We start from the raw sequence: 15,957 nt of genomic DNA on the forward strand, positions 1-15,957 counted from the left end.
TGTTGCTGCCCTATTTGGCGCTTTTGCGATGAACTTAGCCTAATTTTATTTAAGTAAATATTGGAAAGCGATGTATTCTGAGACGTAGATGTCATATAGGCGCATCACCGTGTGTTCTTATCGGTAGTTTCTGAAAATGGATTCTGTCTCACTTTAGTTTCGTATTTTTTTACCTCTTACTCTCCTATTTTGCAACGGATGTTAAAGCTATGATCATCATCATCATCAAAGGCGCAACAACCGGTATCTAATCTAGGCCTGCCTTAATAAGGAACTCCAGACATCCCGGTTTTGTGCCGAGGTTCATCAATTCGATATCTCTAAAAGCTGTCTGGCGTCCTGACCTACGTCATCGCTCCATCTTGGGCAGGGCCTGCCTCGTGTTCCTTTTCTATCAGAGATATTGCCCTTATAGACTTTCCGGGTGGGATCATCCTTATCCATACGGATTAAGTGACCCGCCCACCTAACGGTCAAGGTATCGCTCACAGATTTCGTCGTTATGTAGGCTACGGAATCGTCCATCCTCATGTAGGGGGCCAAAAATTCTTCGGAGGATTCTTCTCTCGAACGCAATTCTTCAAGATCATTGTCTTGTACAGTAAGAGCTTTGACCCTATGGTGAGACGTTTCGAACGGAACAGTTTTTGTAAGCTGGAATAGGCTCTTTTGGTGACAACAACCGTGTGCGGATTTCATCATCGTAGCTGTTATCGGTTGTGATTTTCGACCCTAGATAGGAGAAATTATCAACGGTCTCAAAGTTGTAGCCTCTTATCTTTATTCTTCCCGTTTGACCAGTGCGATTTGATGTTGTTTGTTGGTTGGAATTCGGTGCTGACGTTGCCACCATATATTTTGTTTTGCCTTCATTGATGTGCAGCCCAAGATCTCGCACCGCCTGCCCGATCTGGATGAAGGCAGTTTGCACGTCTCTTGTGCTTCTTCCCATGATGTCGATATCGTCAGCATAGGCCAGTAGTTGGGTGGACTTAAAGAGGATCGTACCTCTTGCATTTACCTCAGCATCACGGATCACTATCAAGCTATGATCCCCCCTAAAGAACTCACTGAGAGATCTCATTTGGTACTTTACGAGAACACATTTTAAGAAAGAAATTTGATACCCCTATTTGCATTTATGCCAAGCCGTCCCCTTTAACCTCAACACAAATTTATGCCACTTCCACCCTGTATGCGTGGGGTTTGATAGTTGTCATATGTTCACAAAATTTCGTTAGAATTGATAGCTGTTTTCGAGAAAACTGTGTATGACAAATAGACTGGCGGACAAACACTCCACTCGATTACCGGTCAGTGGCCCATTCAGAATTACTTTCAATGGAGCAAACTATTAGCAAGGAATATTGTTTGATGTTTGTGTCAGGCAATTCGTTGGGTAGATTCATGGCTATGCCAGGAAGGGACCTATTGAGTTGTTTCAAATAATGAAACAAGTCGGTAAACCGGAAGCTGGACGCTTCAGGTACGAAAGGTTTTGTGTATTTCTTAGTACGTAGCACGTAATATATCCATATATTATGTGAGAGTATCCACTTTCGGGTGATATTGACATTCATAGTTTTCAATTTCCAAAGAAGCAACAACTTTGACGTATTATAACTTTGTTATAATTTCCAGCAAACTTGGTAAGATCATGTTCCACATTATAGCCTACATCACAACAAACAAATTTAAGGGGGGTTTCCAGCCAATTACAAAAACATTATAGTAATATACTATTATTAACTTTATTTGAACAGATATCGGTATGGAAGGTATTTCAGAGCCCAGGCACCATATAGTGGCAGCCTCGTGATTTTTTCCAGATTTTTCGGTTTGGCAGTTTCTGAGAATGGCCCCCTTAAAGAAATCATCACTTTCAACCCCCCGCACTCCCCACCTTTCAAACAAATGTCAAAACTAAGACCGGCTTCGAAAAGTACTAACCTTTAATTTGATACTCCACATGACTATATTTAATGAAAAAAAATTGTAAAAATGTCCTTAAATTCAACGTAAAAGGATATAACTCACTTGATGTGGGAGCGTTTACAGTTCCCACTTTTCTATCAAGTTTGGTGTCAATCGCTATAACCTTCTCCGAGAAAAATACGTGTGACGGACAGACGGGCAGACAGTAAACGGATTTTAATAAGGTTTTGTGTTTACAACAAACCTTAAAAAAGCGAGGGAGATTACTTTGATGATTCATTTCGTTGAAAAATAGAAAAATCTTGCTATTTTTTGTATATTTTGTAGTATATATGGCTTCTGTGAACCCTACTTTTGACATTTCAAGTCAGTATCTAACAATATGTTTCAGGTATCCACAAAACCTTTAGAAAGCCTTCTTGCTATTAAAAAGATCTGGGTCAGATAATTCTATGACGTGCCACCTCTCCTACTTCCACACTAATCCACTTGCAGATGACTTACCTAAGCTCTTCATATGAGACTAACGTAGAAAAGAGTACTTCAACGATACTTCACGAGAAAGTGTTGATCATATTTGGACCTTTCGGGACCAATGACAATATTTTTTTATCAGGGGCTCCCATGGAGCCGCGGAGAGAAAATGGTTGATGTTATGAGAATTCGGATTTTAGACAAAATAAGGTAGACAGAATTGGGGCGTTGATTCAAATTGCTCTACCGTGATCCGAAGGATCAAGTTCGAACTGTAGCAACTATATCAGAACCGCCTTGTATCTCTGTCGGTGTTCAATAAGGAAGCGTCTTCTTACCACCCTTCTTTGTTCTTGTTATGGGTACTGCTGCACGGGACATCCAAAGCTTTATGCAGATAATGCTTTCGTAGCGTCTCACAACAAAGCTGATCTCAGCCAGGATGACCGCCTCACGCAACACTCAGAGTCTATTACCGTCATTGACAGTGATTTGTAAGGAACTGAAAAGTAGTATTTAAGTATCTCAGATCGATACTATTAGCCCAGAAGAGAAGTGCGCTATAACTTTACTTCAACCATCAGCGCAAGTTGGATGAAGTGATGTTCTTTGAGATCGACGTCTCATCGAATGTCTTAAATCTAGAATTATAGTTTTGATCGTTCTCTATGGTTCTGAATGTTGGCTGGCTTTAAAAGGCAATGAATGACTCCTTGCGGTAATGGAAACAAAGATATTGCGTCGAACCATTGGCGTAACAGCATAATCATATCCGACCTGAGCACATCCGCCATCGATATAAGTTTGCTCATGTAAAAATTGTGAGGAAAGCGTCTTTGATGCTATGGTCACGTAATTGGCACTGACGAGTACTCACTTGCTCAGATTGAGCATCAAGGCAATAGCCAACGGTGACTTAATACGCTAAATGGTAATTTGAGAGCCTTCACTCTACACAGATTAAACCTATGAAAAATAGCCCATCTGATTGACAAGAGCCGATTTCACTACTGAAAGGGGTAACGGGGTACGATATCGGGCCCATTACTATCTGCAGTGTGATAACGTCACCGTCATATTTTATATTATGTTCGTCGATGGAGATAAAAGCAGCGCGACGGGCCGATAACCTCTTAGTGCTAACACTCAGTCTGGCTCCTCATGCTTCTTTTTCGAGGTATTTGACGAAGGTCCATGACTCGGTGGAAAATCCCATGTTTGAATAAGCAGATGTCCCAGCGAATAGGTGGGCAAATTTTATTTCTTATTGATTTTAACCAAGATTAAATCAATGTATTTTAAGGAGGTCATCTCATGTAACGGCTAGAAAAACTCAATTGTTTTGCATAAATCTGATCTAGAACATGAAAGTCGTATGAAACCATGCAATGGATTAACAGAAGAAACTAGAGCTAAGTAGCAAACCTCCATTTGAAAAGGTGGTTACACAATGTTTATATGATTCTAAGATAGCCTGTGTAGAGGATGGCGCATAAACTACTCCAGCCACAGATCGCATTCGATTCCCGCCTATACGTTTCAATTCTTATCAGGGTTTGTTGAGAAGATTACAATCTTTTTGGCATATTTCACGTTGCATTGATCTAAAAACCACTTCATTCTGATATTCGGATTCTTTAGAAATTCGTATGAATTCAAATTCAGTTGCAAATGTGTAATAATTCTGGTTAGGTTAATTTTAAATCCGTTTCTGAAATTATTAAACTGCTTTCTTGCTTCAAGTCAACCTTTAATAGTTTATGAAGTTTAGTTTGTTAAGTACTCTGACGGTCCAAGACCATCAGCCCAAATTGTCGAGCAGCGGATGGAAAACTTTTTCAGAAACTGAGATGTCTTAATACGACATTTTCTTATTCCCGGATCACTGAGAACATTGTTTCCATAATAATTGATTTATGCAATTTTGCAGTTCTTTCAATATGACACAATTGTTAACAATTTCAAAATGTAAGGTTGAAGTGAAGGTTGAGTTTAAAAAACTGCCTAATAGGGCCACTTGGTTTACCCAAACTTTTGTCTGAAAAGTTTGGACGTGGAAAACTACTACCATGCAACCCGTCAACATCGTTTCAAAAAGTTGAATAAACCTCAACCTTGATTGTGTTTCGGAATTTCCGCACATCCACAGAATTTAAGTTCAAACTAAAAGATTGCCACATCTTGCTCTTATTATTTTTTCTTTTAATACCGAATAGTCAAAAGCTGTGCAGTTATTAGTTCATTCATGTATATTTTAATAGCCATTATTTAGTCTATTTGAATTTATAAATATTTGAATTCGGCGAAAAAGTGGTCAAATTCGCCCACCAATGACGTTGAGTGATCGCTTTAAGCGTCCCTAATTTTTTACTTTTTCTCATTCTAATAAACCAGTTCATGGCACCTTTAATCATCTAGATTCCGAATAAATTTCATCTATAAAAAATCAGTCATGTCTGTATGAATATTTTTATATATGGGTGCGAAAAACGATCCACTCAAAGTGTGTTTATTTTTTTTAAATAATATTCATCAGTTTTTTTAAGCAGGGAGGTCATATGAGTTGCGAAAATTACTAAATATTCAGGTTTAAAGTGAAAAAAATTAGATTAATTACCATGACTGACCAAGATGATAAGACTGTAGCAGGCAGAAAGGGGATCACCAGTCCCAGACATTCTGGCTACATCTTATCTGCTCCATAACGAAAGACAACCAGAACTTCCCACCGTCTCGTAGTCTGCACGCCATGTGAGATTCATTTAAATATTCTTCAGTTTGAATGTTTTCCCTCGTTTTGTTGTTGCTGTTGCTTTTGTTATTTTGTTGAAAATTTATAATATACACATACGTCAACAAAACTGTATGCTTATATACATACATATGGACGGTGTACTCGTATGATATACAAGTAAAAAGAGTACGTTATTAAGATGTATTTTCATAATTTATTACAATATATGGTGGCGTGGAAGGAAAGTGTAAATGTTGGTAAACATTCAATGGAGCTGATTTATCAGCGCACATGTAGCGTCAGTTTATCTACGCTTGATAAAAGACAAATAGATTCTGTAATATCTGAGCGTATGCAGAGCTTTTATCAGATTATCTGGATTAAGGTTAACCTTTTTATATTCTGCGCCATTCAGTAAAATGCTGTTCAAATCAGTTAGTTCGTTTTGTAAAATACTTTGATATCATTTTATTTAATAGCTATACCATATAATTGCGCAAAAATTAATCCACACGAACTTTGAACTGGAATGTACGCCCTGCTCTGACCTGACCTCAACCATTCCAATAATTAAGGTCACCTTTCGGAGATCTGCGACCTGAGATCATCAGTCTCCGTCACATAGCCAACAAAATAAAACTCGAGGACTGAAGAAATATCATCACATTTCTCATGAAGCCCACAAGAAAATGTGGACCCTATCACATGAAAGGATGTAAAAACATATTCATCTCAAAACACAAGTATGTCCTAATATGCTTGAAATGCCAATATGGTAATGTGAAAGCTGGAAGCCATCTTAATAATAATAATAATAATCATTGCCACAACAATCCATCCTTGAAGTGTGTTAGATCACTTCATTCAAGACCGTAATGGTACACTAGAGGATTACAATACCCTGTAGGAGGCAATGTGGCCAGCATTGCGCTCGCCCCAGATTATTATCCTGATTTGACTCAGGTACTCATTCGCACCTGAGTCGACTTTTGTCCAACATCCAGTCACGATAGCAAATCCCTCTGCCATCAGTGAGATTTGAACCGCGACCTTCCGCTACGGCAGCCCAGCGCTCTAACCACTTGAGCCTTCCGGACAGCGATCTTAGCTTTGAGATTAATATTGGAATGTGCGTTGAAAAACACGCAATCAAATAGTTGCTCAAGCAAAAAAATCCTGAAAATTCTTAAGTTAGCATAACATAGGAAAACTAACATGACCACTTTAAAGTTTCGATTTTATGGAGAACTAACTAAAGTAATCATCATCATCAACGGCGCAACAACTGGTATCCGGTCTAGGCCTGGAGGTGATGGCTGACCATTTCGGGGGACATCGGGATTATTAGTACAAGAAGGCACCAAAAATCAGCATATTGCTAGTGCGGATGATAACCAACATTGAAAGCTTCAGATACAGCCCCACACTTCTCTCAGTTATAGTACTTCACTCTACCTTTTTATATCGATCTTGAAGGACCATGGATGTTCAACACTTTCCCCACAACCTCAAGTGAAGAAACGTGTATTATTGAAAGAAGTTGGATGAATGACATACCTTGGAATTCTCAAGTTTCAGGAAAAAATCAGTTTATTTTGTGAATAGATCTGAATAGATACTACCTAATTTTTACATTTTTCAGACTTCAACTTCGCCTTACAATTTGGTTTAATGCACTTTAGGCCACCTCAGTTACAGCTAACCTGTTACGTCCACTTTTCTAAATTAAACTTTATCAAGGGGTTATCGTTCGGTTCCGATAAGTAAATTGATGAGTTCGCATCGGTGGGGTACAACGCTGCTATTGTCACTATAGAATGAACAGAATCAAGTTTCTGGTATCATCTTAGTAATCTTTTGATATGTTGCCGACCATTTTAGCTTTCAGATTCCTTTTTTGTTTAGATACGAGTTGAATGTAACTATCTACGCCCTTCTAAATTTTGAATGCCAGCTTTTTCCACACTCAGTTGCCCGAACTTTGAGTGATAGCTTTTGCAATGAAATACTATGTGAGTAAATCATGGCATTGTATGGTAAGAAAATGTATAAAATAAAAGCCAAATACCGGCTTAAAGAGCTCTAAATGTATTTTATACGCTAATGTTCTGTCTACTGCCGCGAAATGTTATTCAACATTGAAAGTTCGCTGCTTGCATATCCGGAAGGTTAAAATACCAGCTAGCGATGATTTCACGAAAAAATATGATCATATATTTACGTATTACATTTCAGGCGCACATCCGTATTTTTATTCTACTATAAAATCCGTTTGATCCTCTAAAGGAAATTGCCATCGTAAAATTCTTCTAACACTTGATGGAATCCAAGCACTGAAATATCATATATTACTTTCTATCAGTTCATTCACTGCTCCACATTTAAACATACTGTGCCAACAGATAAACGTACGTAAGTATGCATGTGTGATTGTTTAAATCAATTAAATCAATTAAAAATGCGTATCAAATTGAAAGAACTCTGCTTTCATTAGTAAGCATCGCGAAAATTTCTTGAGGAAGCCGTAAATTTTCCCCCTAGTTAAATCAAACGTAAATGAAACGAGCTTTTAAGAGAAAGTATATTTTTCCAAGCAACAAATTGGCAATGAGTTCATGGTAATTTATGTCTAATTTTCAGCCTTGGTTCGGGTTAAACATTCTAGCAGAATTCTTGTTGAAATATTGACGGAAATTGCAAGTGAGACCAGATCTCGACGTCGCCATTTTTTTGTCAAAAGACGCTGATTCAGAAAAAGTCATTCAGAGGAGTCTGGCGCATTGGAAATTTATGGATTTATTTGCTTGAGGTGTGACATATGCCTCAATGTTCAAAACAGTGACACCCAGCAAATTTATTCAGATGTAAACGAGCGCACGCTCTCTACTATCAATCAATCTTCGCATTTGTTTAAATCATCAATTTTTTAGTATTTTTTCGGTTTTCCATAGACATCTGACTTCTTACTTCTTTTTATTTGATGCTGGTTGCCCGACTGGTTGTATACTCAGATGGTGTATAATCTTCAAATTCGTAAGAATTTTGTATAGACGATTTATTTTATGTTCTACTTGATTCCGAAATTCACAACACTGTGTCAATGATTTATGTACTATGGGAACTAATTTAAAGTGAATTTCGTAGAAATAAATATCATTTTGCGGGAATAAATTTTAATTCTGGCTCTCCGTCTGGTTGAATGTGTATAATTTAAACGAGGTGAGGTTTACTTACTTGCACAAGCGTAGCAGTTCGACTTCACGGAATAAATTGTAACAGTCATCACAAATTCGATCTAGTTTTGAAAATAATGAACTATTGTATGAGCCCTTACATCCTATTTCGAAAAATGGAGTCCGTTTTGAAAGACTATGACGTGGCAGGGTTGCTATCAAAGGAACCAATGCAAGAATCAGCACCACCGAGATCATCAAATTGCGAGAATACATCTGTAAGGAAAGAAAAAAGGTTAGCTATTGGATTTACTGATAACGTACATAAGTAGTTCAATATTTTTAACAAATATGAAGTCGTTGACGTTGTTTTAAAAAGAATGGAAAACTTTAAAGTTTGTGTTTTCATGCTTTTGCATATACTTGTATGTATATAAACGGTAAATATTAACGTATTCTGAATCTTTTATGAAACCTGTAAAGCCTTCCTTACCAATATAAAATCAGGTTTTAAGGCGTATGGAGAGTCAGAATACTCTGAAGTGTTTCCACGAGGTTCGTCTGGATTCCGCTACTTCGCTTCCGTACCCACTACCAATACTATTCTTATTCAATCTATACTAGAGCAAGCAACAGGTTTATTCAAAAGTTTTGATGCGAGAAGAAGTGAAACCCTCAGAAATTTTAACACGTTTAAGGTAGCAATTCTAAGCTGCATCTTTCTCCAAAACTGGCGTGTGCGAGTGGTATAAATGTTTGTCAAAAGGACACGAAATGGTGAAAATCAGAGTCACGATTTTTATCCTTGAACCTTCATCACAGACGAAAACATCCATGCAGTTAGGGAAATTTTGGAGGAAGACCGGCGGCTAACCGTCGACAAAATTACCTATGTTGTGTAGGTGTGTAAATACTATCATTAGAGAGGAACTTGGATTGGATTGGATCTCAAGGGAACTATGTAGAAGAATAAAAAAATGTTTCAAAATTAAGTCGTACTCCAAAAACTCCAAAATATTGACTGAAGCTAATAGTATCGAATTTGATTAACTTTACAATTTATACATAGCATAGAAAGAAACAAAAACCGGCGAATTGAGACTAGGGTTTAAATTCGAGGTAGGCTCGCTCCTGTCGTATGTAAGACAAGGACCCGGATGTCGAATATAAAGCTCGCGTGGTCTTCAAAAATGTTACAACAAGTGATACTTAGGGAAAATTGTTGAGAATAAAGCCTAAATTGTAGGCAGTTCGAGTTCCATCAAAATTTGGAAGACTCTACATAGCGTACGTTTAGAAGATTCCTTTAATCCCTCTTTGACATTGTCACACAGACGAAGGCGTGCTTAGTTTAAAGGACATTGCATGTGCAAACACCTTCCATGAATTATGAATATTATGAAAATCGGCCCTTTGCAATTTCAGTTTGACTGAGTATTGCAGCTAATTCTTCTGATCAGAATGACCACCGGCTCCTTCTCGCTGAATGTAAAACGTTAGCTAGAATTGTTTCAGAGGCAAAACTTTTAATGGTAAAGATTTTATTAATCAAACAAACATGTTACATGAGTTTAATAAAGGCAGAACAATTGTTCGCGACGTTCAGGAGTGCAGCAGATCTTCCATTTTGAACGATGCAAAAATATGTTGGTGAAGAGTCGCGATTGGCACTGGATGAAATGTCTCTTACCAGAAGCAATTACAAAAATGGTGCAATTCTGAAACTGGTGTAAAATGGATTCCAAAACAACTTATAGGACAGCACAAATTAAATCGCTAAGTGATCACGAGTTGGACGATTTGTATTAGAATGTGAGGATTTTTAAAGTTCAATTGTAACAAAAGATTAAACCTGGGTTGCTCATTACACTCCTGAGAGAGAAAAAAAGTTTTCACAGTGGTGATACACCAATTCTGTACTACTATAAAGAATATCGAAAAAGCAATGTGCCATTTATCTTACTGACGAAGCCTCCAGATTGCACAAAATGAAGCTAAGAAGGCTCTCTGTTAATAGATTCGAAAAGATCCTTCACGAACCACACGACCATATTCGGTTGGTTATTTTTCTTTCTTTTCATGCTAGTTTTCTACTCCAGTAGTTACACTCACCGCTTTCTGCTGCGAGCACCCATCATAAACATTGTCTTAACTATGATTTTGACTACATGTTTCCCTCTTTTTAAGTAAATTCGAAAGTTCAAGATATACACACGAAGCCTCGATGCCTTTGTCGTATCATATCCATTGAACTCATTAATATGACGTTTGCATGTAATTAAAATATAATATGATTTATGACTTCACTCCACATGGCTAACGAAGATTATTGAACAATTTCGAAAGTTTATTTCTAAGGTTTTGCTTAAAACAAAACAAAAAATTGGTTTACTCTCTCTGTGTCACGAGCATTATTTTCAAAAACTTTTGCATCAATTCAAACTGAAACCATGAAATTCTACGTAAATAGTAACTGCTATGATTTTTGTGTGAAGTTCATGAAAGAGAAGGGGTGTCCAGTGGTGTAATTAAGGCTCTATAATACATCCCGAGATCTACGTAAATAACGTCAATAATAGTACATCATGGCATTTTTGCAAATTGACCGAAAACCCTCCAAAAGTTCATCCTCGGAGTGCAAAATTGTGTAGCAGCATAAAGTTGATATAGCCCATAATACTGGAAAGTTAAGTTACAGTAGGTCATTTCCGGATGAATTAATACATCCAAAGCCATAAAAATTTCTATCGCATTTAACGCTGACATATAGCATTGAAAATATACATACGAAATAGGTAATTTCCCTTTGTTCCTTCTGAAAGTTTGAGTTTAAGAGGGGAATCCCCATTCATGCAAAAGGAAAGTCTAAAATTTGTTTTCAAATAACTCGAGAAGTACTTTTCGAAAGTGCCTGTGTATGATATGTAGGCCTCAAAATACGCTCTATCTTGATATCTACTTAAATAATGTCAATAATATTGCATCATTATATTTGACAAGATTATCACGAAGCTCCCCTTGAATTCATCCTGGAACTATATAATTTTGTTGTTATATAGGAATATGCATATCGGGAGTATCCCACTGGAAACTTTGGTGAAAATCCTGCTACATATTACTAAAAAACTTATAATAGGTCAAAATGGCCTCTTCCGCATAACATGACTACTCGAAATAATAATGAAAGTCTAGTCGATTCAGCTGTCAATGAGTACCTAAGTGAAACTAGAGTAATAATCTGGGGCGAGCGCAATACAGAATATTGTCCATTAGTGCACCGTTACGGTTTTGATATGTGATCTAAAGAGCCCGAGATCCAAATTGTATTATTACGCCATAGATTACAAGTTTATGTCATTTATTCTTCTCTAATAGAGCCCTACAGGGCGAAATGCAGTTGCTGCGGTAATAATTGAAAAAGTATCAATATAAATAAGGAGAAGGAGGATGAAATTGACACGATAAAGCTGATGAACCAGTAGGAATATAACATATATTAATCGCGATAGGTTTCTACAATATAAAAGTTGTGGAGTTAGACGACTGGTGGAAGTTCATGTCTCCATTGATTGCCATTTTTTAATATTGGAAAAAAAACTCCGGATTCCTTTAATAATCTGAGTGCATTTCAATATTAAAACTCAGATAACCAACTTTCCTTGACTTGCTAATAATTGAGCTGAACTTTAATCAGTGGAAAAAAAAAGAAATGAAACCTTGTTGAAGAAAAAAGCTAATAAGGCTCTCATATTTGTTTATGTTGACTAGAAAACTACGTCAGTAATTATACAATTTTAGTGATTAGTATGCTATTCTTCAAGTATAAGTTAAAAGGCAATTTCGATGTGAGTTACTTCATAACTGCACAGGTAATAAAATTGTTATTACTGGCTACAGTTTGATTTTATGATGTAATCGGATGTGCGAGGAAATACTATCAAGTATGAGTCATTTGTCAAAGCACCCTAAGTCGATTTGTTGTACTCGGCAATATTTTTGTGTATAATTTCTGTATAAATTGTAGACTACTAATGAATTTGGCGAACATCAACTACACGGTATGATTAGAATTTCTAATCACCGAATATATTATCATTGAGTTCGAATTGACACCTAGCTTGCCGTATCTATGTATGTATTTATTACATGGTTGCTACACTTTCATATATTTTATGTCATTTAAAGAAGGAATCATATCCTCCGAACAGTAGACTTAGGTGGAAACCTATTATGTAAGACGATAGCTGGTGAGTTATAGACAAAACTACTACCAACTATGTGTCGTACCTATGTATATTTAAAAAAATACGTCTACCGACGCGCACGTCGGTCTGAATAAAAATTCAAATTGCTAATTAAACAACGCAATTAAATAATGAAATCACGCACGTTCCAATAGAAGTGCAATGGCCTATTCGGCTGAGTGTAAGCTTCCCGATCTCATTGCCCAAGTTTCGAATCCGGGTTTGTCGTGAATATTTGTATTCACTTTTGCATTTAGCGCTCTTGTAGGATAAATTTTCATTTATTCATCAAAATTTACATGGATGTCTTCAAACTAGTCCTCGATTGGTACAAAAAGGGTTCTTTCAGTCTTGGAAACATTTTTATATCTCTTTTGAGTTATTGATCCCATTTCCATCCCCAAACTATGTCTTAGGGGTTCAATCGCATCATAGTTCAAGAGTGACAACTACAGAACATAAAAAGGTAACACGGGTCCAGATTTGGTGACGGCAAGCCATGGACAAGAAGATATCTAGCGCGGCCAAGAAGAGCTAAACGAAGCAAGTACGCAGATTAAAACACGCCGCTTACATGATCTGCAGAAAGAATATATTATATAGTAAATGACGGGATTAGCGGATTGATCCGCTTTAAGAGACATAATATTAAGATATCTTCAAATTGACGAAAATAATGGCAGCAAGATTCCAGTCCAGAACTATATTTTGCCGGGGCGCAATTAGAAATCTTCTTGGAGTTATTAGTCTCAGTAATCAACATCTTGGAGTGAATAACAAAGGTATGCGCAGGAGGACTGTACCGTTCTGCGTGTTTCGCCTTAACAAAAGAGTCGACAAGTTGAGAAAGGAAATTGACAGCATCACCAAGATTGCACAGATGCGTTGCAAATATTATTGGAAACTGCCATTTGTCCAATGATTTGCCAATCGATGAAATCCTCGAGGTGCTGAAGCAGAAACTTGCGGTATGCTCCAATCGCATCCCAAGGTGTTAAAAGACCTTTCAGTGAAGGATAGACAACACCTCGTTCTTCCAAAACCAAAGAAGATTCAACAGAAATTGCACTAACTCAGGTCGTGAAAGTAACTTCCATTTGGATCAGGCAGAAGACTTCTGGAAAAGTATTTGGAGCCAACCTAGCCGTTGCAATTTAACAGCGGCGGGGCTCCCACACCTTATGCGTTCATGCGAAGCCCTCCCCGAAATGACCATGCTTAATATAACTTAAGTCGACGTATAAGCAGCCCTTGAAAAGGTAGGTATTTCGAAGGCGCCAGGAGTTGGTAAGATTCACAACTTCCGACTGAAGCGGTTCGTATACACAAATCCTTTTAACCAGATGATTGAACGGAGTAACCTCTTGCCCTTCAAAATATCAACCAGTTACTTATCTTCATATCATCTACAAGGTCTTCACTTCAGTTTTCTGTGCAAATATCGCAAAACATCTTGATGTTCATAAATTGATAGCTGAGGAACAAAAAGGCTCCAAGGCTGTAAAGAATAACTTATAATAGATACGGTAGCTGTAAAACAGACTGTCCAGCAAAAACGAAATATCTCGACGGCCTACATCGATTATAAATCCGTCTTTGAGTCCTTATCACAGTGGTGGTTACCATAAATGAAACACTTGTACAAAATAAATTCGAATGTTGTTCTTCTCCTAAGAACAGTGATGAAAAATTGGAGCACGAAGCTATCGGTATCCCCATCAGGGGAGATTCCAATCAGGATTGGCATCTTCCAAGGGATCTCCTTAAGCTCGCTGTGTTTTTTTTTTTGGTTTTGAATCTGCTATCCTATCTTCTCCATTAAAGCAAATTAAGGAACGATCAACTTCCGGAATCCATTAAATGCAAAGAAAAAGCGCTGAAAGAATATAAACCCATTACCCAAAATCTTGCAAAACTTAGAATGCCTTACCCGTCACTTTCGCGAATTCGATGCCAACCGAAAATTCCCAAACTGGGCAATGAAATGAGGGACGTAATAGCCGACTCCAACAACAACAATGCAAAATGGGTAATCGAAGAAATTAACAATCTAGGAAACATCTATATCAAAACATCGGTGAAGAATTGAACTAAGTGAGAATGTAGAATTATAGAACGACGAAGTAATAGTTTCGTACGACATAACGGCACTGTTCCCTAGTATCCCGATAAAGGAAGCTATTCCGAACCTTGAAGATTGGCTAGTCTCCCTGGACATAACACCCGAAGGAGGAAAAAAGGCCAAACTACTGAAGAAGCTGGCAGCTATATGCACAACAAAAAATTATTTCATCTTCAGGGGGCGTTTCTACAAAACAACCAAGGGAACAGCCACCCAACCCACTTTCACCTCTGATAAGCGAGATGGTTATGGCCAACCTTGAGAAAAAATGGCAACCAACAAGATAATGCCTAGGGTATGTGGACGATATACTTGTCATAGTTAAAGAAAGCGAAGAGGAGGTAATCCTACAGAACATAAACCAGCTAGACCCCAACATCAAATTCACCATGACGGCAGACCAAGGAGGAGAAATGCCATTTCTCGCCCTCAAGGTAATCTATAATATAACAACAATAAAGTAGAATTTAATATCTTTAGGAAAGATAGCTCCACACAAAAGAATTTCACATCGAATCATACCAATACAAGGCGGCCGCATATCACCCAATGACACATCGCCTCCTACCAGTGCTCCTAACTGAAGAAAGATTCAACAAAGAAAAAGTGTATTAGGAATAGGTATAATTGCAGCAACGTATTGGCCTCTTCTGTTACAACCCCCTGATGAAGGTAGAAAGTTGCTGCCGAAATGTACATTTGGAACAATAAATCTTTCACAAACTCAAAAGGAACAATTTTGGTTTTTCTAAATAAAAATAGGAAAATTACAGTAATAAACATAAATCATAGTTTAGGAATCGAGGCAGCCCTGAGTTGGCGCCCACTTCATAACGGGCCGGAACAATTAGAAAGTAACTTTTTTTCACTTTTGTGATCCCGCTTTTTGGGCTCAACAACCAAGTTTTTAAGTAGGACGACTGACGGTTTCATCTAGAGTAGAGGGATCACTTGGAATACTTGGAAGCTACGTCGTGTTTGCGATTATATACTATATAGACCACATGTAGCCACTTTCAATCACGCTGCTGCCAAAGCAGAGGTCAGGCAGCGTCTGATGAGTTGCCTTTGATCTGGACGAAACCGTAACCAGTAAAAATAATAACCCATCAGTAAAAAAGGCAGATAGAAAAAACCCTAAGGAAAGGAAAAACTGATAACCGAAATACGGAATTTGCTTTAATAACGAAAATTGTAGCCATTTTCACTCAGATAAGTCGTTTAATCGAATAGTAATTGAAATTTTGTAGGTAAAAGACAAGGGAAATGCTTCAT

The 15,957-nt window shown here is 37.5% G+C and overlaps 1 protein-coding gene across 5 annotated transcripts in view; it reads right to left on the reverse strand.

The window, feature by feature from the left end:
• LOC119651953 (ion transport peptide) overlaps positions 1 to 15,957 on the reverse strand; it is a 132,096-nt gene that overhangs the window by 8,585 nt on the left and 107,554 nt on the right. For all 5 annotated transcript variants that reach the window (XM_038055820.1, XM_038055828.1, XM_038055839.1 and 2 more), the window contains exon 2: positions 8,378 to 8,592. In XM_038055820.1, the coding sequence (XP_037911748.1) occupies positions 8,378 to 8,592 (215 nt within the window). The remainder of the gene's footprint in view (positions 1 to 8,377; positions 8,593 to 15,957) is intronic.

Source organism: Hermetia illucens, chromosome 1 (genome assembly GCF_905115235.1).
Source record: "Hermetia illucens chromosome 1, iHerIll2.2.curated.20191125, whole genome shotgun sequence".
In the NCBI taxonomy this organism is placed as follows: domain Eukaryota; kingdom Metazoa; phylum Arthropoda; class Insecta; order Diptera; family Stratiomyidae; genus Hermetia; species Hermetia illucens.